Below are 26,051 nucleotides of genomic sequence, written 5' to 3' on the forward strand. Positions count from 1 at the left end.
GTTTGCCATGGTCCTAAGCAGGCTGAAATCGCGTTATACCAAACCTTGTTTAAAACTGTTTAATGTTGGACAGTGACTGGGTTATATTAACACCTTTGGCACATTTTTTAATTAATACAACAAAGACAAGACCAATCTTCCTGAGCCTGCAGGGGTGTAGCCTACTTATGATTTATATAAAGAGTATGATCAAAGTAGTCTTTATTGGAAGTTAACCAATTTCCCCCCTCTGCCTGCTTTCCTGTATTTTAGATGGCAAACTTAAAGCGCCAGCTAGAGGAGGCAAAGGAGGATAACGACAAGGTGACAGCTGTGCTGGAGAATGTGCTGGCTTCTCACAGCAGGATGCAGGCAGCTCTGGAGAAGGTGCAAACTGAGCTGGGGCGCAAGGATTCTGAGATCACAGGGCTCAGAAAAGACAGGTAACTGTGCTTGAAACGCTCTCTGACTCTCCATATCTGCAATGTAGTGAAAAACTAAACAAGCCAGGCCAGGGAATGGCTTGATCACTAGCTCTTTCCCTAGGGCTCAAGGATTATCTGCCTTTTGGTAAGTAAGCAGACTATATAGGACCAGATAAGGTGGGAACCCAGTTTGTTTTTATAGTCCCTGCAGTTAGTTTTTTTCTGCAATATTGGGAGAATGGAGTCATAGCCGTGGTGAAGCACCAGCTGATTTGCCCCTCAGGTACATATGACCAGTTGTGTAAGGGTTGTAGTTGAGAATACACTGCCTTCTCTGTTAACCCACCTATCATTCTTGTGCAACAGGCACACTGCACTCATTTCATAAAAATATCTCCAGAAGTCAATTGTGTGTAGGGATTTATAACTGGGAATAGTGGGAATCACCATCCAAAAACCTTTTACAGACTGTTTTAATACCGTTAACTCAGGGATCGGCAACCTTTGGCATGCGGCCCATCAGGGTAAGCCCCTGGCAGGCTGGGACAGTTTGTTTACCTTCTGCGTCCACAGGTCTGACCGATCACAGCTCCCACTGGCCACGGTTCACCACTCCAGCCCCATGAGGGCTGCGGGAAGGGTGGCCTGCACATCCCTTGGCCCACGCCGCTTCCTGCAGCCCCCATTGGCCTGGAGCGGCGAATCACGGCCAGTGGGAGTTGCGATCGGCTGAACCTGCAGACGCAGCAGGTAAACAAACCGGCCCGGCCCACCAGGGGCTTACCTGATGGGCCTCGCGCCAAAGGTTGCCGATCCCTGCCTTAACATATAACATTTTTCCCCACTGAGGCACAACTCCTTGAGTATCTCTGCAAATTTCAGGGCGCACATACCCTGCACTTTGTCTTACTTTGTGTAGTAACTGTTGATTCTTGAAATTTTAGGGGAAGTGCTCTGTTATTATAAAGCCGATATCTGATTATTAATCCCTATAGGAACTTATGTAGCATCTAGCAGAGAGGAGATTGTAGTGTAAATGTAAATAGCACATTAACTGTATTTTTGTCTCTGATCTACCTTGATTAGCACATGGAAAGACTACTCCATTTCCTGTGTGGACAGAATTTATTCTGTATTTTTTTTTTTTTTTTTTTGAGATTTTTATTCTAGTTTGAACCAGTTAACATCCTGGCCCAAAATCTCACAGGTCAAAGATATCTGAGAATTTGCAGCACTTTCCTCTTTGTTTGTTGACTGTGTGTTAATTGTAAAAGAAAGTTTCAGATTAATGAGTTGGCAGAACATGTAATTACAGTTGTGATGTGAGCCAGTGAAGCATGTCAGCCACATGTACAATGGTATTTATGGGCAGGCAACTCCTGTCAGCCATGTATATAGTGTCAATCATGATACTATAGGCCAGCAATCCCTGTGTCGCAGATTTTCATGAATGGGAGATGACTGTACATTGCTGCATAGCAAATCATAGTGCTGGGAATTCAATGATGCTATAAAATTAAAACTGATCTTGGATGCCTAGACCTATGGCTATACCAGTTAGCTAACATTAACGTCATTTGGCCTACCTTTATATGCTGCTTGGGAATACACCAAGTGGTATGATATCAGTGGCTGAAGCCAATTCATAATCTCATGGTGTGCATAAGAAGGGGACGAAATTGGGGGTTGAGAGAGAAGATTGACAAATTAAAATTCAGTTCTAGTCCAAACCAAATACTTTGAAGGTAGAAAACTGAACTGTGATATGATCTCTTCTCTACAGGGCAAAGGAATGCATAGATATCTTTGCTGTTAACCATGTCCCTTGATCGATTCTTTATTCTCTAACTCTGATTGTTTGCAGGACCCAGAACCAACAAAAAATCCAGAGGTTAGAGGTAGAATTGGAACAGTACCAGGCCAAACTGGTTGTCATAGAAACTCAGCACAATAGTCAGGTAGAGACCAAGTTTTTCCAATGATAACAGGTTTGATTAGTTCTGTGGTACTGAACCATCCTGCTTTTTTGGAAGATGGAATGTGGGGGAGTACCTGCTGGGAAACTTACAAGGCAAAATCTGTAAACCTTGGGGTAGATCATTTTCTGGAGATTATAGAAAGGAAGTTTTACTCCATTCAGAGATGCCTTGAGAGATGTAAACTTCCAACTGTCTTAAAATGGGAACAGAGAATGTGGACAAATGTTTCTGAAATATGCATTTCCTTCTCATTGATATCTTTATTTTGTTCTTCACATTCTCCTCTTTACCTCTCTTTTTTTTGGGGTGGGGGCATTGCTGCTTGTGTTTAAACTTAGAAATATTTAGTCTAGTCTTCTGTTTTTTTTGCTGGAGGCATCGGAGGCATCTCTTGGGCCATGTCTATACCAGGAGAAAGTTAAAACAAAATAGGTTTTAAAACACAATTCTAACACTTAAAGACAATTTTGCCCTTAACGTAGACAAGGCCGTTATTAGTGTCAGTCATGGTTATGCCTACCATGGAAAGCCTTCATTTGGAAGGAAGTTTGCTGTCTTGTGAAGCCTTGATGGAAAGCAGGATGTGATGCTTGGTCTTCTGAAATTGGGTCTGAGGATTTCCCTCTGGCAAATACAAATGGTGTGTTAGCAGCCTCTGCTTAATGACTATCAATTGTGGGCAACTGGTGGCCAGAATTCTAGTTCAGTGAACTGACACTGACTGGGAAAAAGATTCCTTCTGTTCTTACTGGGGAGGTGGTGAGGGAAGGAGTGTTTATACAAGTTCTTTTCATTCAACTAAATATAAATTAGATCTCTCTCTGTTTACCCCTGAGGTGGACCCACTTTGTAAAGCACTAGAAGTCACTAGAGCAGACAATAAGAAGCTAGCTTTGAGTTTGGAACAAGCTCTGCAGGCCAATAGTACCCTGCAGAGCAGGGTGATACATACTCAGGAAGAATTGGACAGGAAAGAAATTGAGCATCAGCAATTGATGGCCTGCAGGTAAGAACAAGTGCAAGGTGCCGTCGCCGAGGAACACTTCGCTTTTCCATTTCTAACTGCAGAGCTTGTGGCCCTTTCCGTCCTTTTGTCAGTTGCAGCAACAATCTCTGTGGTGTTGCTGTTGAGCCAGCAGCTTGGTGGATTGATGGACTGGTGCAAAGCCACATGAACGAGCTATTTGCCTGCTGATGCAGTGACTTCTCCAGGCTCCTCTGCAGAGTTGGAAGGCTGCAAATGGAGCCCAGTCTTTCCTCTGGGCTGTATGTGCGGCACAGCCCAGAATGCAGGAGCACTATACTGCTGTTTGAGTGAGTCACATGCCTGCGTGGCTGGCAGCACTTGCCACTGACAGCCTTGGGATATAGCTATTGTTCCTGTACTGCCAGCAAGGGATGGGGGCGGGGAAGGAGTCTGCCTCCTGGAAACTGCAGGCTGCTTGCTGATGGAATCCTTCAGGATTTCCTTAGAGATGAGGAACGCTATGAGCTGGAGCAGTCCACCTCATTCTCCTGTGAGAATTCTGCAGGCTGGCCTAGAGCAGCCACCTGCTGGCTCTGAGGGAAAAGCCTCCCTCAGGCAAGGAGAATCTGTCTTGTATTGCTATTTGGAGCTGTTGTTGAGGAAAGAAATGTGCTGAACATGCAGTTGGATGAACAGATTGAACTGGCCTCCTGGATGCCCATGCTTCAAAAGCTAAGTCAGATCTTCGTGGTGCACATAATGTGGCAAAATGAGGCCCGCCCAAGCAGAGGAAATATTTTTTGGATCATCACTTTTTCCTGCTGTTTTCTTTTTGTGGCCAGGTCTTCCCACTTGCAGTGTTTATGAATTCACTCAGTATGGTTTATTTCCTGTAGCTTGTGTCTTCCTTCTTTCCTGAAAGGGAGCAGCTAATTGAAGAAGCCACAATGGAAGAAAGGCTGTATTCCGAACGCTTGGAGTCCTTGAAGAAGCAGTTTCAGACTGAGCGAGAGACTATGAGGAAAGCAGGTCACAGAGAATCTGCTGAGGTGAGGAGGGGCAGAATTGCAAGATTCCTTCCATGGTCAGTGTCCCGAGAAGATCTCTGCTTCCCAACAATAAGAAAACAAAAGGGATCCATGACACTTCTTGTCCCCCTTTTGTGTTGCAGTATCATTTGGTAGCAACATAGAGTTTGGCCTGCAGTGGACAAAGTGATGCTCTAGCAGCTGTAGCATAGTTAGTGATGTATTTATCATGTCTGTCCCTCCCCTTTTGTTTTTTGTGCAAACCTAACTGTATTCCCCTCTAGGGCCTATGGAATAAACCAAAGATTAATTAGAACATGGTTTCCAGGAAGAACCAAAAGGCTATAGTTTGAAGGTTGTCTGATGTTTGATAGCATCCTCCAATTACTACAAAATCCTTGTCATAAAAACATGGTATATGGAAGAGAAGAGGCAGTAAAACAGTGATCTCTGCTTCTTTGGTCTGTCGTGGGCTATATTCTTTCTATTACTGTGTCCTCTGACCATAGAGGTATTCAGAAACCCAGAGGTTAAGCTGTGTATTCTTTCATTCCCTATGAATAACTGGAGGATCCAGCTTACCAGCTACTTACCAGGCACTCTTCCTGGTGATGTTCACAGGAAATACATGTCTCTGATTACCCTAGCCAGACATTTTGGGGGATGAACATGAACTAACCTCTTCTATATGCCTCCTAGCTGAAGAAAGCCCTTGAAGAGGCTTCTTCCAAATCTGCTGAAGTGTCCCGGGCTAACAGGGAGCTGCGGCAGAAAATAATGGAGTTGGAAAAGTCCCTGGTCAGTTACAGGGGGAAGCTAAAGAGCCAAAGAGCTCAAATCAGACACTACTTGGCTTCTAAGGCTAACAACATCCAGAACACAGAGAGGATAAAGGTTTGTGCAGATACCTTTTCACTCTGAAGAACCCCATTAATTTCTCCCCCGAATGGGAAGAACTACTGCTGTCACTGCAGTGGGGACAGGCCAGGATACTGGCATTGGTATGGAAAAAACCTGGTGCCAATAGGAGTCTGATAGTGTCAGTAACAGCTGGGAAATGCTTGTCCTTTGGGTTTTTTTTTTTGCTGCATTAAATGCTCCTTTTGCTATGGGGTCACTCTATAGTTTGACAGATCACTTCATGGCAGTCTTTTGTTTCCCAGTTCATGGATTGGATAAGGCATCTTTTTGCCAATGGATCATGCTGAAGGGAAGGGCCTGCAGCTTCTGGCCGCCTTTGTGTCCTTTTTAAAATGAGTGATTTCCAGTCAGTAGAACACTGCTGGGTGCCTGTGCCTTCCTCTCCCTGCCTTAATCCTCTGTGCTGGGCTCCAGTCCCATTCTGCTGCCTGCTTGCCCCCAGCAGAGCATGTGTTACTCCAAACCTCAGTCGCACAGTAAGGATGGGGTTTGGAGTAGCCCAAGCTCTGTCACATGAAACAGTTTCACTGGAGCTTCCTCCTTTCATTTAAAATTATTTTCAGGAGATTGAATCTGAGCTGAGGCAAATGGAGCTGATCAAGGAGCAGTATCAGAAGAAAAACTATGAGCAGGTGGGAGCTCGCTATACAACTCCCCCTTTCCATTAGATTAGAATCTGCACGCGGTCACTGAGATCTCACTTTAATGCCATCCCTAGTCACAGAGCATCCAGAAATTCATGACAGAGTTAACAAGTCTTCAGAGTGAGATGCAGACCTTGGCCAAAAACCAGCATGAAGTGGCAACACGGAACAGGCAGCTTGAGAGCCAGCTGGAAATGGAGCAAAAAGTGCGGCAGCAGCTAGAGAACCAGTGTCAGGTAAAATGCTCACAGCCTTGGAAATACAGTATGATCCATGCTGAGCTGCGTGATCCTATCCTGGGAGCCGAATGCTCATTGCCTCTGAGCATGGCGCTGGGCCACACATCTAGGGTCCTATTGCCGGTGGTGGGTGCTCATTCCCATGCCAAGGGGGCTTTTATAACCTCTTTATAGCTGCTTATAGGAGCGTGGCCAGCAATGTAAGGCATGTGCTTTTATGGAACTTAATATTTGACCTACTGGGCTGGGAGTTGTTATTCTACTAAAACTTTCCAGTCCAGCTTCCTGCTCATTCTGTTACATAAAAATGGTTTGTGTTATATCCTGCATGAGCAAAATAAAGAGAGGGGTTTGGGTGTTATTTTTCTCTCTCTCTAGAAGCTAGATGATACAGTCAAACACTTAAAGAAATGCAAAGAGGAAACTGAGCAGAAACTGAAAGAAGCCAGTGTAGAATCGGAACAGGTGAGTACAACAGTGGGAAAGAAGAGATCCTCTGGTACAAAGCTAGAGTTATCCTTCCTTGGGGATGACAAGATTTGCTTGTGGGACATGCACGGGGGGCTTTTTAAATGTTAAGAGCAAGCTTTTGATGAGGTGGGAATTAAGGTCTATTGGCTGGTGCTTATCCCAGGCCCTTCTGTTAGAACTCTTAATAGTCTCCTATACAAATTATTATAGTTTAGTTGGGCCTGCAAGAGGAAGTTCTCTCCATGTCTGTCAGTTTCCACCTGGTTCAATGGCTGGTGTGTGTTGACAAGTTTAAAACACCTGCATTTAATCTGTCCTCTCCATTAAGCAGTGTGTGAACTGCTATGTTGTACCATTTTGAATGACATTACACCAGAGCACCTCTTTTAAAGATGAGTCACATTTCCCCATGCACCTCATCACATTGAAAGCCGATGGTATTGCACAGTAATAGTCCAAAGCATGATACCTTACAGAAGTGTTACTACAGTATTTTGGTGCCAAATTGTACAGTACTATAGTTATTTTACAAGGCAGGTCTCCTGTGTAGGTAAGGGAGTAAGTAATATAGGGCCTTTCAATTCAAACTCTACAGTACTTTGTAGTATCTGCATATAGGATTGTCCTTAACAAGAGTTCTTGCTAACACAGGACGTGAAATAACTTGCTAATACAGTGGGAGTGGTAATTTTACAGCATTCGTTGTTCTTTAAATGATCCTGGAGCCAGCACATTGCCAAGTAAAGGCCATGCTCTCTCCCCTCATTCTTCTGTGGCTTACTGTAATTAGCCTTCCTTTTACTCTCTTCCTCTACCACTTTCTTTATGCTTTTCCCTCTAGTTAGAATTGTCTTCTCTTGGGCAAGTGCCAATGAGAGGCCCATTAGTTACCCAATAAGGGGGTAACAGCAGTGCAGTGTGGACCTTTCCACCCCTTCCACAATGTTGCAGAAGTTGGCCAGGATAGCCAAGCAGCATGCTCTATGCTTGCATAGACGGGGGAGATTTAAAGAAGTATGGCTTTGGAATTCTGCCTGTCCAGTGTGCAGCCCAGAAGTTGGAAATGTTAACAGTTCTCTTTCTGACTCTAATCACTACTCTCTTCCTCAGATCACAGCTAACCTGGAGGAAGCTCACCACTGGTTCAAATCTAAGTTTGACAGCCTGCAGCTAGAGCTAGTGAAAAACAAACAACAGAATATCCCCAGTGAAAGGAACTATGGCAAGGAGGTAAATAAGGGAATTGCCTTTACTTTCAAGGTAGAGGCGCATAGTTAATGGAAGGATGAGGAACAGGGAACAGCCTGTAGTAGAGTTCCCTGTGTATGTGTCAGAAGACCAATGATATTAGTACAGCCAGGCGGTGCTGTTGCAGGGAAGAGTGCTGGCACTTGTTGAAGTGAAGGTAATAGCAAGGTCATGCGGGACTGTAGCAGGTGTTTCCTACTTCCTGTAGCAGGGGCGAGTACCAGTGCCAGTACCAGAAGAAAGCCAACATTTTTTTGTTTGGATGCATATAACATGGGCAGGAGACAGTTTCTGGAGAACTATAAGAGAACTCTGCCCTGTTGTGATGTTCTGCTGTATGCAGAGCAGGAGCAGAGAGGCGTGATCTCCAAACAAAACTTCCCCACTTCAAGCGAGGGGAAGAGCAAACCTCAGACCAAAACTTCCCCCCACTTTCCGATCTCATTTCTTTAGCAGGTTAAAGGTGACAATCAGAATTTTGGTTTCTTAAGCCCTATTGATTTCTGCAGTTCCCATCAGCCCACACCTCTCTCAGCCCAACTAGCATCTCCTTGGGGCAGGAAAACACTCTCAAAGGAGTAAGCCCCTAGACAAAGGTTTAGAAGTTTAGTTTGTTCTCTCACTTCTTGCTGATGTTTCACAGGATGTGCTTATTTGGTGGGTAAATGACATTTGTTTAACCTACTAGGGCCAGGTGGGAACAGGAGAGGAATGAGGGAGCCCCTTTCTCTCCATTATCCATGTCCTGCTTCTCTCCAGCTATATTTTATTTCTGATTAAGCTCCTACCCAAAGAACTGTATTGAAAATGAGTGGCTCTAGTGTGCCTTCCTCTCTTGCTTTTCTCCATCACTGCTGCCATTCTCCCCACCACTCATCCAAACAGTTCTGTAAAGACAGTTCTCCTTACCTTGTTTTGTATGGAGATCTCAGAGCCTTTGTTACAGCTATGGCAATTCCCAGATAGCTGTTTGACCTGCCTCTAAAGATGTATCTTGAGCTGCTGCAATCTCTGTATTTTCTGCTGTTGTTCATTGGGAATGAGAGGAGATAGATCAGTTTTCATCCAGTACCCTGTCCTTTAACAGACAGAGAAGGAAAAAGCTGTGAAACTCCCTAGCCAAGCCTCCCTGAATCGGTGGGAGACTAAACAGCAGCTCAAACTCATCTCCAGGAAGTACCAATCAGAGCTAGACAGGAAGTGATGTCATCTAACCCAGGAGATTCCAGGCTGCCATACCACCCTGCACCTGTGAACACCACAGTTCAGACCAGATCTTCACATGCTGGAAGATGAGCCCTAAGGTTGAAGTATCTTGATCTATAAGCAACTGCATAGTTCAGAAGATTTTTAAGTGTCTATAAGCAGAGGTCCTGTATGAACTGGGTCTGCTCTGTATCAGTGAAGAAGACCCTTCAAATAAAATGCACATTGATTGGCTGGCTGATAGGAGACCAGTGCAGACAGGTTTTGGAATATTAATTTAAATTGTGTACTACAGTTCAGCTTAGCTAATAAGTCTCACCTGTCTGACACATACTAGAATGTATCATTTTGTGAGGCAGATTTCCATTTCCCCTGTCCTAACATGGTCTGTGAGTGTAACTAGTTTGCTTAAATGCTTCATCATGGAACCATAATTTATAGCAAAGAAATTATTCCTCTCTCTAAAGCTTCCTATACAAGTAAGTTTACGTTCTGGATCTATGTCGCCAGTCACATCTCTCATTTGTGTTTTAGCAGCTCAAGAGGAGGGTAGTGGGTTGGAATGAGCCCTGCAAAGTGAGGAGGCATCATTATTATTGAGAGCTCAGATTGCTGTGCAGGGATTCTGCCTATCCAGAGGATGGTCTCCTGGATTCCTAGGCTGGTGATAATAAACTTGCTGAAACAGGATAGTTGTCCACTGTTGGATACTGATGGTTGCTTGACCAGTACAGGGAGAATCCCTTCTTAGCTGATGGGAATAGCTACCATTAGTAGCAGTAAAAGGAGCCTGGGCCTGGGCCCTGAGAGGACAGTGCCCTTGGGCAATTGCAGGAGCTCTGTCTTTGCCCAAGGCTCCATTGCTGGAAGGTGCGCCATGTGGGTGTGAGAGGCTGCCAGGTAGAACACCTTGCACCATTGGTACCCATGTGATTAATAGAGTAGGTTAATTCTGCCCCACAGTGGAACAAGCTTCCTAAAGGGTAGGAGGTGTCCAGAGCAGGTGCTATACACCCATAGTTGCAGCGGGTTAAGACTTTAAGTACCATTCCCTTACGATATAGAAACAATTTTCATCCACTGTTCAATTAATGAGCACTTATGAGTAGCTCAGATTCCCTCCTTAAAACTTCATCTGTCTCGGCTTACAGTGTAACCCAGCTACAGCAGATGTGCTGTTACACACCTAATTTTAATTTAACAATTGCAGTGCTGTTTCCTAAGCTTCCTCCAGTTGTCTGATCCATTTGTTTCTGTGGGGCTAGTTTGAAGCTCTGTGGGGCAGAGGCCATGCCTTCCTCTGTGGTGTGTACAGGGCCAAGCATATTGCTGGGACTTGGCAAACAACAATCATTCCACCCATTTTATATACCTACCTTTATAGCATAATTAGGTTTATAAAGACAACAGCCTGAACCATTATTTTAGGGCCTGGTCCTGCCCCTATTGCTGTCAATGGGTATTTTGCCATTGACATCAGTGAAAACAGGATCAGACCCTTAGTGATTAAGCACCTGATTGGAAGCTCTTTAATAGGTATCTTTCATTAACTTCAGTAGCCTTTGGCTCAGCCCTAATCCTAAAGAGTTATGTTGCTGAAATTCCTAAGCAGCAGAAGCCTTCAATACAACCTTATGTTCCTCCTTCCCATGGCGAGATGAGTTTCTGCACATCACTTCTGAGTGGCGGGGTTAAAATGAGCCTATGTGTAGGATTCTGTTCTCCTCTCAGGTCAATAGCAGTTGTGTAGTCTAACTCTGCCAACTGTAGCACCAAGCTGTAGGCAGCGCCTGAAACCAACCTAGCCTGGCACTGGCAGCCTTATCTCACACTGCATCTATTTGATCTAGTTAAGCTATGTAGCTAACTGTTAATGACAAAACACACTGCCCTTTGTCTAGAAAGAGATGCTATGAGGTATGGTCCAGTGGCAGGGGAAGACAACTCCAAATACTACCATCAAGTTTCCTGTCGTAGGAGTTGTTGCTACCAAGGAGTTGCTGGTTTTAGTGATTAGTGGACATGGATTCCTTCTTTCATCAGATCTTTTTTTCACAAATACAGGGCACTAGAGTGCTGTGTGTATAATTGCTGTGTATAGTTATCTAATCTGCTGACTTTGTATTTAAATAGTCATTAAATCTGCTTTAATTACTACAGTATTTGCAGTTTGTCATTCTCATCCATGGTGCATGAAACCTATTATTTCTTTTAAAGAAGTCCACGATAAGCACTTGTCCTGAGGTGTTTAGGATTGAGTGTGGTGAGACTTAGGTGCAGTCTAAGCATAAAGTAATACTTACACTGCTATAGTGCTTTCCATCCTAACCACTACCAAACTATGGGCTATATACTTGCCTGCTACAGTAAACCCCAGAGGATAGGACAAAGGACTAGGAAAATGCCTTGTTGTTCACTGAATAGTTTTTGCTGAATACTCCCTTCATTGTGGCGAGGTTTGAGCAGTAGCATGACAGGAAGTAAGGGTATCACAGCCTATCGCAACTGCATAGCAAATTGATAAAGGCAGAATGCAATTACCTGAATTTTACAGGAACAGTATGGTTAATGCCGTTCTTACAGACAGCACCCTGGGCTTGGGCAGGAGCTCTGTTTTGTGTCTGAATGAGAAGACAGATGCTCCTAGTACCATGCTGGGGCACGGATTACTGGCACTGAAGGAAGAATACCAGCTCCAGACTCACCAACCAGCCTTTCCTGCAGGGCACAGCTATTCCCTGCATTGACCTGCCATTGCCTTACTTGGCTTCTGAGCCCTATAGAATTAGAGCAGAACTAGCTAGGACTGCACTGTTGAGAGGTTCTGGGCTGGGTGGTCTCCATAGTTCTAAATTCTCGAGGAGAAAAACAGCTTTTTTCTTATTAGATACTGTCTCACAGTACACACCTATGGGTTGGACTTTCCCACGCACTTAGTGGAGGTAGGCGCGCACACGCTGTTGAAAGCCATGGGATGTAATCTTTTAACTCCGTTTCATATGGTGGGATTTCCAAATGCACCCAACTCTTCCTAAAAATTGTCAAAGGGGACAACACGACAGCTGAGATCGCTTTCTTTTCATTGTAGTAGGCCGAGTTAAATTCAGACCTTAACTTTACCACCACCTGCTGAATATTGGTATGAGTAGATAGATGTACACCTTTCATTGACACCGCCATACTGTAAGTGGATAATCAGGATAAGAACGATGAGCTGCCACGGTAAATAGCTATAGGAAGTGTGAAATTTCTACTAAATAAACATTTTCTACCTCAGTAATATTTGGAAGATGGCAAAACCGAATAAAAATGCTCACTTATAGAGCTCTAGTATTACACAGCACTAGACAGTGTTAGCCCTTACTCTGGCTCCACAGCCTTCAATGAATACATACATTTGCTGAGAGCGAGCAGCTTTCTAATGGTCATTCCCAGTATCACTCAGACAGAACACATATGTGGTTAGGGTTTGAGGACACTTTTGTAAACAACCTTCTAGGGATGTCCAAGCTACCCCTCACTACTATACCTAAGCACACGCTAATAACTAAGAACAAGAATATCCAGGTAATTAAGCCCAATATTGTAATAATTTATTATTTGATACAGAACTGTCTACAAGTTATTTTCTTACATTCAACTGGAAAAGGAATGTCAGAGCTGGCAGCAACTACAGTTAAAGTTGCCTAACAATTTTTTCCATTCTAAGCCACTTATCAATCGCTTACAACTTTGCCAACCATTAAAGCTAAAGGTTTCCACCTCTGGCTGATTTTTTTTTTAGTTCTAGAAAAAGCAGTTTGGCCATTTAAGAGAATGCAGTTGGGGGGGGGGGGGGGGGAGAAGATTTTAACCTGTGAAAAACAATGTAACAAGTTTCTCTGAGGCTAGGTCTACACTACCCGCCTGAATCGGCGGGTAGAAATCGACCTCTCGTGGATCGATTTATCGCGTCGGGACGCGACAATCGATCCCCGAATTGACGCTCTTACTCCACCAGCGGAGGTGGGAGTAAGCGCCGTCGACAGAAAGCCGCAGAAGTCGATTTTGCCGCCGTCCTCACAGCGGGGTAAGTCGGCTGCGATACGTCGAATTCAGCTACGCTATTCACGTAGCTGAATTTGCGTATCTTAAATCGACTCCCCCCTGTAGTGTAGATGTACCCTGAGAAACTTCCGTGCATTCATGTTTTGGATCCAATTAATTCCTTGAGTACTATCCATCCTGTGCACTGAATAAAGTTGTGGAAAAAGCAATATCTGATCATAAAATTAGAGACTATCATACTGACACAAAAAAGGGAGCCCAATTAAGGTTGCACAGTCTAGCATTCAAGTTAGAAAATAGCAGAATTAAAGCTGACTTTTGGGGAAAAAAGTATAATATGCGGGATACTAAATGCTGGTCAGTTATGACCTATCCTCCAAAACACAAGTCATTTTCTCTTACCTTCAGCACATTAGAAATCCACAGATTGTGTGATTTTTTTTTTAAATGTGTTGATTAGTGAACAGCAAACTTTCAATAGTAGTATGTATGTGTCGTCATTGTGTCTCATCATCTGATCTAATATAAACAAATTATATTGTGGTTCCCCAGGAACAGAGAATTTGGCAAGACCATTGTTCCAATTTTCTTCAAGAGCTGTAACAAGTGGCTGAGATTTAATGCATGATACCACCAAACTAACTAATGTGTTATCTAATAGAATTTGTGTTACCATTAAACTTTAATTAGTTGGGCCAGCTCAAAGTACTACACATACCAAAATTTACTGTTGTAATGCTACAAAGGCTTTTAAAACAAATCTTACTGAAGACAAGTTTCAGAGATAGGGCTATCATCATCACTTCCAGCATGAGGTTATTTCTCTGCTGGACAAGAGTAACATATATGACACCTGTATATCAACTTGGAATTATCATTCTTGATTAGCAAAGCAATATACAGAATTTGCAGCAACTCTCTCTCTCAATATTTCCTTATTTAGTACAGGAAGATAATGGGCTGTAGGTTATTACACTAACAAATGTTTAGCCCACTAAACAACTTAGGACTTCTTTTGTGCGTTTGTCTTTGCTGAGAATAAGTTATTTAAATGATTGTTGATTTCATAAATAACTAAAGATCTTTACTAGACCAATTTACAATACTCCAGAAAATGGATACCTTTTACTGATGTGACACTGATTTACTAATAAAAGAAAATTACTTTTCTTAAACAGACACAGCTTGCGATGAAATAAAATATTTTTCCAGGAATCCTTATCATCCTTTTTAAGTACTTTAAAGGTCTTGCAATTGCAGTTATTTGTATCACTAAGTCTCTCTGGAAAAATTCCCCCAGGAATCCAAGAGCATCTATTGTCTGGGGGGTGTTCGGCTTATATCTTCCCCCGCCTCTCAAGCCCATTTCTTCAGTCTTCCCTCTCCTATATAATAGTAACAATTTTGTACAGTACCCGGCAAATGTAACCAATTGCCAGAATTGAACTTGGACAGTAGCCAGTTAAATTACTTTTTAAAAATCTTCTCCAAAAAAATGTGCACATCATTTTTAGTCCTTTATTCAGTTGAGAATTCTGTGTACCAGCACCAACTTCAGGCGTCACAAAAACTCATCAATAAGGTGCTCAACCAACATCTAAGTATGTCTGGAGAATCTGCTCACAAAAGCCTGCTTGTTGAACTTTGGTTGTATTGGGGCATTTTACAGTTCCAACCTCAGGAAATGGAAAAAATAGCTCAAAAGTTCAGGAAACAAAATATATACAGTAACTAACAACTCTGATCCAATCACCTCTAGATCAGTTTAGAAAAAATATGTACATATCTTTTTGAATGGGTCTTTCCATTGGTGTGTAATGCCTGAGATCCTCAATGCCCCAGTGGAAATGACAAATGTTATTTTCCTAGCAGGCTACCTCTTAGTCACAAACAGGTGCCACAAACTCCATCATACGATTCCATATGTATACAACAGCTTTTGAGCCATTCTTAAATTTCCACTGCTCTGATAAATTAGTGACAAGTTGAAGGCAACATCTCTTCGCAAGTCTGTCTGATCAGCTTCTATTCCCTGGAAGAATTAAAAAATCATTTACAAGCTTGCATGAATACTATACCATAAGTTACATTAAAAAACAAAAGCAGTGCAATAACATACATGGGCAAGTTCTTCATCATCTAGGTACTCAATTCATTCCCACCACATTCAGATAGTTACATTGGAATTCTGTATTTTTATACTAAACCTTCATACTCATGAAACAGAAAATGCCAGTTATATTTAATATTATTCTGTCTTTTAAAATTGCCCTTATGTACACTTCTTTATTCAGGTGGCAAAGTTCTTCAGCAACCATTTTCTTGCAGTTGCTACACCCAGCCAGATAATAAAATAAACCTGACAATCATTACCTGAGCAATTTGAGTTATACATGTTCATAAATACAGCTCAGATGATAAATCAAGTGCTTTCTCTAGTGCCTATGAAATTATATTGGGGTTATTCAATGCAAATATAAACTAGACACTCGTGCACTAGTTTTACTTCTGGTTAAAACATATTAGTAATGCTGATCTGATTTTACTTTTATAGTTCAAATGTTTAACTATATGGTACCTCTAAGATGAGAGGAGGAAGCTCAAGTGCCTTTTGGTAATAATGGATTGCCAGATGCACTAATCCCAGCTGATGAAGGCCACGGCCTAGGTTATAGAAAGATTCTTGGCACGGTCCACGGAGGCCCAGGTACCGGTGAAGGAAAGAGAATCCCTATGCACAAAACATACATTGGAAGCTTTATTTTTTGTAAAACAATAAAGCAGCATGTTTTAAATTTGCAAAAAGAGTATTTTGCCCATAAATATAACTGCCTAATTTAAGACCAAATGTAAAAACTAGCCATCCACTTTCCATGACACACTAGACCAACAGAGGAGATGCTTTGTGGCCTCAGCGTCTCACAGGGTGAAGACAATGGACAGATCTTTTGATAAGCTGTGTGCAAAGTTGTTCAGAATTATTGTTATTTCTATAGCGCTCAAATTTGATAGATACTTTACAGACATGTAAGACAGGCCCGCGCCATGAAGAACTTACCATCTAAATAGAGAGACAAAAGGAAAGGAGGAACAAAGGGATACAATGAGATTGTTTGTTTAACCCCATACCTATTACGCTTTAGAACACCACCTCTTGTCTACTATTTTTTTTAAACACTTGCCCACCGCACCCCCCTTTATCCCCATCTGAATTTGAACCTGCTGTGACGTTACACCCCATATTATTTATGGAAATATGCTTATGATATGGATATGGCATAACAGATATACACCTCTACCCCAATATGACACGAATTCGGATCTAATGCGGTAAAGCAGTGCTCCAGGGGGGTGGGGCTGCTTTGGATCAAAGCAAGTTCAATATAACATGGTTTCACCTATAACGCGGTAAGATTTTTTGGCTCCCGAGGACAGCGTTATATTGGGGTAGAGGTGTATTTTATGGGCTTTATAAGGTATCATCAGAAAGGTTATAATTTACTGAATGTGATTATCCAATTTATATGCATGTATCATTTCTGTATCTAAAGTTAGGAATATTGACTATGTAACAATTAAAACTGTGTGTGCATTTGGGAGACACCCACTAGACAACAGGCCATCACCTTTGATGGGCCATTAGGAAGAAACAATAAGACTTCTGAAGATACTAATCGCTCTCCTTCCTGAGAGGTGTCCTGGGACTAGCTGTGACATTACTAGGTCAGGTGGTCCTGTCACCTGGTACAAAACACCATCATGGACTTCTAGTAATTTTCCACTAAAAGGAAGGGGAGGTCAAGACTGGGAAACAAAAGATTCCCGCCTTATGTAAATCTTATTTAAGGCTGGGGATTAAATTGATCTTGGTTCACGCTTCACTGAATTCCCACCCAGGATGACTGCTGGAAACACCTAAGGAACAAGGACAAAGGGAAAGGGGGAGGAGTCCTGAACCCAGGCTGGAAAAGGGATCTAGTCTGTGAATAAGATGCTTAAAGATTTAAGCTGCAATCATGGTAGCTAACCTTCAAGAATTTCTGGTACCTGCTCCAAAAGCAGCATTTAGGATGAGAAATTACTTCTTGAAACCAGTTTCTTTAAGATTTTAAGCTTAGTATGCATGTTTTGTTTTATTTGCTTAGTAATTTGCTTTGTTCTGTTTGCTATCCCTTATAATCACTTAAAATTTACTTTTTATAGTTAATAAACTTATTTCTTGTTTATAACATAACCCAGTTTGTGCAATTCATATCGGGGGGCGAGGGGAGAGAGAGAAGTTGTGCATATCTCTCTCCACATTGAGGGACAGAGCGAATTTTTATGAGCTTGCGCCGTGCAGATCTTTCTAGACAGCACAAGACGATATTATCTTGGGTTTACTTTCCAGAGGGAAGTTGTACTTGAGTGCTGGGCAATTTCCTAGCTGAATCTTCCCATAGAGAGCTGTTTGCAGACTCTGTGTGATTCTACAGCTGTGCTCCCTACCTGTGTGTGTGCTACAAGAGGCCAGAGAGCCTGATTCAGCAAGACAGAGGGAAAGGAGGACCAGGCTAGTGGAGCCTGCAGGCTCAGTGAAATCCCGGTACATCAGGTGGCATCCCAGAAGTGGGATCCAACCCGTCACATCTGCCCTACATTAATCTGAATTATTATTTCAGACCTCTTCTTTTCATGGCATCAAAAAAAAAGTTAAATAAAGCCTTTACTAGCTTCAAGCCCTTAATACATCACAGTACTACTTCTGGAATACAAATGCATTCACCCCACAGCTTAGTGCTCCCTGTAAAACTCCTGCACTACCAATTAACTTCACACAGTTACCAGTTGTGGGCAGATGAAAATCTGCAACTTAGCTAATAAAAAAAATTAAAAGGGCAGGAACAAACAGCTCAGAGTAAAGTAATGGACAATTCACATATCCTAAATAAAAAGACAAAGGGTCTAATGCTTTGAGAGTTTTCCCACAGGAACCCAACTCCGACAGAGCTAAAACTTGCGATTCCCCGTCCGGAGGTTTAGCCATTATACCAGTGTTTTTCAAAGTTCGGGTCGCGACTCAGTACTGGGTCGCGCCACGTAAGGTACTGGGTTGCCTTGCTCAGCACCCGGGGACCCTAGCGGCTTTGGTCAACACTGCTGAACGGGACGTTAAAAGTCCCGTCGGCAGTGCTGCCCAGCTAAGGCAGGCTAGTGCCTACCTGTTCTGACACCGTGCTGCGCCCCGGAAGTGGCCACCAGCGGGTCCAGCTTCTAGGCAGGTGGGCCACGAGGCTCTGCGCGCTGCCGCTGCGCCAAGCACTGGATAATTCCCCTTGCTCTCCCTCTGCCCCCCCATTCAGAAGGATCTACTGCCCCCATCCCTATCACCACCTCTGCCACTGACTTGCTATGTAACTTTGGTAAAGTCATTCAACCTCTGTGCCTCAGTTTCTCATCTATAAAATGAGAGATGATACACTTGCCTGCCTCTCTCCCTCACGGGGTTGCTGTGAGCATTCATTAGCTAATGTCTGTACAGTGCTATAAAGGTGAATAGTGTTAGGACCTGAGTCACCTCCCAAAGAGAACACATTTAACACAATCATTTTCAGATTAAAATTCACCAGAATATTTCTCTTTTTCAATTGGAAGAGTCTTGGGAAAAATCAAATTGGGTTCAGGAGGAGGCGGAAAATGGAACACAAATTACTGTATAGTAATTACAAGAGTTATGTCTCATTTTGACGTCACACAGGAACGTGCAGCCTCTGCTGTAACCAGAGGGCTTGATTTCTACAGCCACTATTGATAATCAGAGAAAATAGCTCATTCAACAGTAAGGAATTAGCTCAGACTCTAACAGCTAATCACGATAATTAGGGTCCCCACTAGGTCACTGTCTGGGTGAACTACTGAACAAACAAACTTAGAAGCAAGCCAAGATTAAAACCCCTCAACATGGGTGAATACGAAATGAGAAAAGCAGAGACACAAAAAGAAAGGCGGGTGACATTTTTCAAGTATATTCTTAGGAGACCGTCAGCAACAGAGATAGGAAGGAAGGATTATTACAGAGAAAAAAAGTGGTTAAACATATTTAAAATTAGGCCAAAGTATGGAAACTTGAATGCCTAAAGCTCGGCATCTAAACAAGTGCTCTGATTGTAGAGTTCTTCAGCACCTGCAACTCCTACTGAAATTAACGGAGCTGCAAGTGCTCAGCACTCCTAAAAATCAGGCCCCTTATTTAGGTGCCTCACTTCATGCCCCCGAACTGGAATCTGTTGGCCCGAGCTCTTAGCCTCATTTGGTTCACTGAACGGTAAAGGGAGGAGGAGGAGAGGGAATAAAAAAAACTGGATTTTCCGAGGGAGGGATTAGAAATAATGAAGAAAATCAGGATCGTGCCTGCCCAAGAAATGGGCCTGATCCACAAGCTTCAGCTCCAGTGTGGGGCTGTCTGGCAGGCGAGGACATGAAGAAACGGGACGGGTTGAAGGGGGAAGAAGATAGGGTGGGTTGTGCTGGAGCTGCAATCCAAGAAGAGAGTCTCCTTGTGGGCCATGCAAATCCAGGAATCCATGTAAACCTTCAAGGTAATTAACCTAAATTTGAATACAGGGATCCAGGAGAAATCAGCAGAAAGGACAGTGATTAGCACTTTCAATGTGTGTCATATTTTAAAAACAGACAGTAGCTGAAATAGCTTCAGAAAAAGAATGTGGGTTGAAATTTGACTTATAAGGTTGAATATCCAGATGCAAATTAGTTTGTTACTTTTTTTTAATTAAATCAATGCCATTTTCTTCACAGGCTTAGGGTAAGAAATGAAATTTCATAGGCAATTTGTCCATAGTGGTCTTATGCACAGCTGATTATCCACACACTTTCCTGTACAAAACTTGCAAGCCAGGTATACAACTGAGCAGAGCCATTGCAGTATATCAAAAGTTAAATCACTTTAATACCATTATGCATAGGTGCCAACTTTCCCCGGAGCCGGTGGATGCTTGTCCCCCCTCCCACCCGCCCCGACTCCACCCTTTCCCCGCCCCCATTCCAACCTCTTCCCCAAAGTCCCCACCCCAACTCCGCCTCCTCCCTGCCCCTATTGGACCCCTTCCCCAAATCCCTGTCTCTTCCCCGAGCGCATCATGTTCCCCCTCCTCCCCCTCCCTCCCAGCCACACACAACAGCTGTTTCGCAGCGGCAAGCACTGGGAGGTAGGGGGAAAAAGCAGGCATGCGTTGTCCTCAGGGGAGGAGGTGGAGCAGAGGCGAGCTGGGCGGGGAGCTGCTGGTGGGTGCTGAGCACCCACCAATTTTTCCCCGTGGGTGCTCCAGCCCCGGAGCACCCACGGAGTCGGCGTCTATGCCATTATGCCATGGTCCCTAATGCCTTCAGGATAAAGAGCACAAGATTTCCTCAATTGGATCATTACAGACCAGTCCAAATCATCCACAGGGCCCAATGCTGCCTCAGTGGGAACTGAGGGCACTCAGCATCTTGTGAGCTCAAGCCCTTAAGGAGTTACTAGGGATTGCTCACTGATTAACACTCTCCCATGCATTACACATCAATCTCAATGTGCTCACTGAAGAACAGTTATTTGACTCTTAGCCCTACTGTACAGTTGGTAGAGCTGCCAAACTATTTCTTATGCTCTCTAGGAATTAGCCCGTTTTGCTTAATGAATCATTCATGAATCAATCCAGAATGATGATCTTCCCATGAGCGTCCCTTCATTTGTAGGTTTTCAGCAAATATTTTGGACAAAATTTTCAACCTATGGTTATTTGTGAACTGTTTGCTTCAGCTACATTATTCGTGGTTAATCATCTAAGTCATTTGGTGGTGTTCCTGCTCCCTGGTTGGGTAAGGGACTCTTGTCTTTAAAAACCAGAGTAGTGAATGCTTCACTTCCAGCACAAGGGTCAGATGAATAAACATCCATATTAAAGCTAGTGAAGCTGAAATTATTTATATTTTCATGAGTACATTGCAGCTGCCTAAATATATGCAAATAATTAAATATTCCCCAAGTCACAACAAAATGAACTGAATTGCTTTTATTCACAAAGGGGAGATTTTCAAGAACTGAAATGACTTAGGAGCACAAGCTAACTGTCACTGGGACATGTGTTCCTAAGGTACTTGGAGGGTTTTGAAAATCCTACCCTAAATCTATTTTTTTAAATGTCTATCAGCTCTAATAATGTGTCAGAGCTGTAACTGTGTGAGCCAGGACAGAACTAAATGACACCATGTGCTATGCACAAAGAAGAACAAAATAACTCACCTGTACAAGAAGAGCATGTCTTTTTAACACATACTTCTGAGATGCCATATGGATGAAAGTTAAGCCAATGCAAAGGCTGTACAGAGGTTCATCTGGGTTAGTACGGAAGGCTTGCACATATTGTCCTAGGAGAAACAGAGTAAATGATCTGACACACTCTCTCTGAAACTGGGTTTCGTTTTTGTTTTTGTTTTTTGTTTTTTTTTTTTTTTTTTTCAAAAAACCCAACACTTTTTTGGAAGTGTGAACTGAAAAAAGGAAGGAAACAAGAAAGAGAATCAGATTTCAAAATGACTGCATCAAAACAGGAAAGAGGGAGAATAGGAGTTGCAGCAGCTCTCAGATACCATACTTAACATTCAGAATAAAAACAAAGACTTACTGAGAGAGGAGAAAGAGGGTCTTGTTGGGGTTGGAGCTCAGAATGGCAAGGTGCAACAACAACAACATCTTTTGAAACATCATGAGTAAATTCTGTACACTTTTGGTGTATACTGCTTTCTAATGGATTTTCTTTTGAGAGACCTGGGGCAGATCCTCAACTGGTATAAATTGTCATAGCTTAACTAATGTCAATGGAGCTATGATTATTTACACCAGGTGATGAACTGGTTGCTTCTAGCATATTAAAAACAAAATATTTATAATAATAAAGATCTGTATTATTTAAAAGCAGAAAAGAAATTAAATGGTATGTACTGAATGTGTACAACGAACAAAGTGTGAAATTAACTAATTTTGTTATAGAGTTCGAGGGCCAGAGCCCCAGATGGTATAAACTGATTTATACCAACTAAAGATCTAGGCCTCTCCTGCATATTTATTTTAAAGCCTGGTTATTGCTCTTTAGATGAAAGAGTAACGACTATCATAATTCAGAACATGGTCAATGTTTCTGATAAGTAACCCCAAGGCACTCAGACAAGAAAGAAACATCTTATTTTCCTATTGTCGTTTTATAAAGAAAATGCCACTTTCTAATGGATCACAAATTTTAATTTCAAAAGGTTCATTTCGCACATTTTCTTTTTCTTGAATATTAGTGCTGAGAAAGATGTCAAACAGTCAGCCTTGTGAAGAAGAAGGGGTGAAATACTGAAGTCAATGGCAAAACTCCCACGGACTTCAACAGGACAAGGATCTCACCCAAGACTTTCGAAAGAGAGTAGGTGATTTTGGGTGCCCAACTTTAGATACTTTAAAGGCACCTGATTTTCAGAGAGTGGGTGCTTAGCACTTTCTGAAAGTCAGACCCATTTGAAGTCTCTCAAGTTAGACATCCAAAAATGGAGGCACTCAAAATCAGTAGTTACTTTGAACATTCTGGCTGCCTTCTATGGTTATCCACAATACAGGTAAGACATGGATAGTGGCAATACAGACCTCCCACTTGACCACCTCCAGTGTGCCTCAACACTAACCTGAGGTACCACTCTTAAGAGTGGGAGGGTGGGTTCAAGCTCCAGGACCAGTCGGTCCTTGGTCACTCTACTGAGAATTACAAAAGGAGTTCCAAACAGGATGTTGATTTTTTTTTTTTTATGTGGATTCATATCCATTAAGAACTGTGCTGAGACCACCAACTAATTTCACACCTTTGGACTCCGAGTGGTTGCTATCAGAACCTGAATCTATATAAGGAGACTGGCAAAATGGCAACTTCTTGTTTATTTTAATTATACAGGTGAGTCTCACCTTATGCGGGGGGTTCCGTTCCGCAGTTAGCGCGTAAAGCGAAAACCGCGTATAGTCAAAATTACACTGAGTTGAATGGCGGGCGAAATCGCCCGCACTACAGGTATAGTATTAAAATTGTTATTTTTCCCTTTTTTGGGGTTTTTGTTTTTGCCGACTGTGTAAAGCTGAAATCGCGCATGTTAAATGTGCGTAAGATGCGACAGACCTGTATTGTTAGTAACTTGCTCTTCTCTGAAACTGCATAGGCTGATGACAATTTCTTAAATTAACCCTGCAATGTTCCTTTGAATAAACACTTGAAACTTCACATTTGCCATATACTGCTGATTAAATGGGCCTGTTTCCTTCTTAGTGACATCATTTAATTATCTTTCTTGCAGGTTAGTTAGAAAACTTCTAAATCACGTATACCATATATATTTTAAACCAAATATTGAAACATTGCCAGTCCATTCAGTAATGATCAGAGATTCTGTTATCAAATGGTTAAATAGTAAGAAAATGCCTACTAACACTAAGAACTGTATTTCACTTATTGAAGCAGGAAATAAATAGTGATTTTTTTTCCTACCTGAAGGGCACATTCACTCTACTTTGAAAAATACACTCAAAATATGAGAAATTTGATGGTAAAAATAAGTACAGGAGATTAACATTTCACACCCCCAAAGGTCATACTTGTTGATATTAGTACAGTATAATGATGGCCTTACCGAGAGCATGCTTGAAACTACCAGATACGAATGCATTATGCCCATTTAGGACGCACAGTGCATGATTATCAGGATTTTTCAGCATTAATCGAAGACAAAAGCGATGATGTCGTACATCCTGAGAATGCATGGTGACTTGATTGAAGATGTTCCAGAGTTGTGGTTTATTAACATTTTCCATTAGCATTATCCTAAAATGCGAGCCAAAAGCATTTATTGAATATGTAAATATGCAATAAATCAGTGAGCGAACAGTCTATAGGGGAAGCCACAGAAGCTACAATTTGCTTTAAGACTATTCTTTCACTTTGGACTTCCCAGAAGTAAACGTTAGATCAGTAAAAGTGACAAAACTTGGGATAAGAAAGCTTGTGGAGTACTTTCATAATGTACATCAAAATGACCAAAGAGCTGCACTGCACATAGAGCTAGTTACTGTATTACATTGCTTTGCAATTAAAGGACACCAAAAAGCCCCATCGTTTCAGTCAATGAATCTGCTTTTAAGGCAAATTTAAAGTAAACAGTATTCTGTTTCTTTTAGAAACAAAAGATCATCCCACCCGCAATTCAGAAATGAACTATTACATCAACAGCAAATGTTCTCAGCAATGTAACTACAACCTCAATCGAAATCATTATACAGACCATTAAAAAAACACAACGTTGTGACCAGCTACAGTCCAATGCTTCTCACCTGATATAGTTGTAACCTTTTCTGAAGTTCTTGTCCAGAATTGCAGCTGAAAGACCGAAGTACTCCAGCTCTTTGCGCTTTTGCCTATCATCATAAAATGAATAATATTCCAGTGAGGAATCCACCAGCAGCTCTGCCTCCTCATATCGGGAAAGGTCACACAAAGAGTATATGGCTTTCAGGAGGAGGTTCCACCAGTCATCTTTTGTCAGCACACTTGTGAGCACAGCAAATATTGCTAAAATATTAATAAATACCATCAGTCAAGGAAATTAAAGTCTTAAAGGGCTAAAGACTTACACTCACACACAGACTTTTTAAACTTCAGCCTAAACTTTTATTTGTTTTTTTAAACAAAGAGTCTTTTACATTAAGAGTGGAATCCATTTAAATGGTATTTGAAATCTTTCATAACACAATTTATGAAATACCTGGTTTTTAAACAAACCCATAACCATTAAAGTGAGAACTTCAGAATTTAAAACAGCAGCAATTCAAGCTGCTCCAGTATTACATAAACACACATTAAAAACCTCCCCATTCACCTGATGATGCTAAATAACTACAAGTCTGAATCAGTCACAGTTTGGATCTAGCTGGAAAACAAAGCATCTGTTTTGTTTTTAAATATTGTTATGCTACAAAGACTTTTCCCCTAGCAGCAGTACTGACTATACTATCTGCCTGTCAGATTAGATTAGCTTGCTTTTAAATAAGGGGAAAACATGATTTTCCTAAAGCCATCAATATAGCTTGTGCAGTCCCAACGTTTGTGGCAAAGCTTGGCTTGATGGACTTTCATTCATTAATATACTCTCTTTCATATTAACAACAAGATTTTGCAACCTTTACCCATTCAAGTAGTCCTTACTTATGAAAGTCATTTCCTTGGCTTCAATCAGACTATTCATCTGAGTAAAGTCTGTATGATAAGAGTCTAAATTAGGCACTGTATGCAGGACCAACTCTAGGCACCAACAAACCAAGCACGTGCTTGGGGCAGCACAATTCCAGAGGCGGCATTCCGGGAGGGGTTTGGGTTTTTTTGTGCATGCTTGGGGTGGCAAAAAACCTAGAGCTGGCCCTGACTGTATGAATAAAGCATGGGGGTGAAACAGATCTAATAAAGTCATGTACATTTGAATAAGGATTTGGAATGTAACATAATTCCAGGATTTTTTGGTATGTAGGAAATTAACATGATTTATTTTTTTTAAAAGTCTGTTACCTTTTGCATCACAGTTTGCAGACTCTTGGTCATCATTGTCTGAAATTTTATCCCTAGACACCTTCATAAGGTAAAGGTGTCTCTCCCCGGATTTGGAACTAGATATCAAACACACCTGAGCTCTGTTCATTGCTACCTGGAAACAATTATGAAGGACAACCATTCTAAGTTTCTGATTATATGAATACATCCTGTTGCCAATACATCTTGCTCTAGCTGTGTTCAAAAATAGTTTTCAGATCAGTTATGCCATAATAAGCAGAAGCATACTTGACTATTG

The 26,051-nt window shown here is 42.0% G+C and overlaps 2 protein-coding genes across 8 annotated transcripts in view; one reads left to right on the forward strand and one right to left on the reverse strand.

Moving 5' to 3' along the window:
• Positions 1-10,777, forward strand: part of CCDC150 (coiled-coil domain containing 150) — a 44,103-nt gene extending 33,326 nt beyond the window's left edge. For 6 of the 7 annotated variants that reach the window (XM_034785757.1, XM_034785761.1, XM_034785758.1 and 3 more), the window contains 10 exons: positions 253-422; positions 2,269-2,362; positions 3,220-3,389; positions 4,273-4,399; positions 5,078-5,272; positions 5,863-5,931; positions 6,018-6,179; positions 6,561-6,647; positions 7,764-7,883; positions 8,989-10,777. In XM_034785757.1, coding sequence (XP_034641648.1) covers positions 253-422; positions 2,269-2,362; positions 3,220-3,389; positions 4,273-4,399; positions 5,078-5,272; positions 5,863-5,931; positions 6,018-6,179; positions 6,561-6,647; positions 7,764-7,883; positions 8,989-9,105 — 1,311 coding nt within the window. In that variant the 3' untranslated portion in view covers positions 9,106-10,777. The remainder of the gene's footprint in view (positions 1-252; positions 423-2,268; positions 2,363-3,219; positions 3,390-4,272; positions 4,400-5,077; positions 5,273-5,862; positions 5,932-6,017; positions 6,180-6,560; positions 6,648-7,763; positions 7,884-8,988) is intronic. The other variant, XM_034785760.1, reaches the window with a different exon arrangement.
• Positions 10,778-14,496: 3,719 nt separating this feature from the next.
• Positions 14,497-26,051, reverse strand: part of GTF3C3 (general transcription factor IIIC subunit 3) — a 29,868-nt gene continuing 18,313 nt past the window's right edge. Inside the window, exons 14-19 of the mRNA XM_034785786.1 lie at positions 25,772-25,907; positions 24,544-24,781; positions 23,847-24,037; positions 21,436-21,560; positions 15,733-15,885; positions 14,497-15,186 (exon numbers count right to left, since the gene is read on the reverse strand). Coding sequence (XP_034641677.1) covers positions 15,064-15,186; positions 15,733-15,885; positions 21,436-21,560; positions 23,847-24,037; positions 24,544-24,781; positions 25,772-25,907 — 966 coding nt within the window. The 3' untranslated portion in view covers positions 14,497-15,063. The remainder of the gene's footprint in view (positions 15,187-15,732; positions 15,886-21,435; positions 21,561-23,846; positions 24,038-24,543; positions 24,782-25,771; positions 25,908-26,051) is intronic.

The sequence above is a fragment of the Trachemys scripta genome, chromosome 11 (assembly GCF_013100865.1).
Source record: "Trachemys scripta elegans isolate TJP31775 chromosome 11, CAS_Tse_1.0, whole genome shotgun sequence".
Lineage (NCBI taxonomy): Eukaryota > Metazoa > Chordata > Testudines > Emydidae > Trachemys > Trachemys scripta.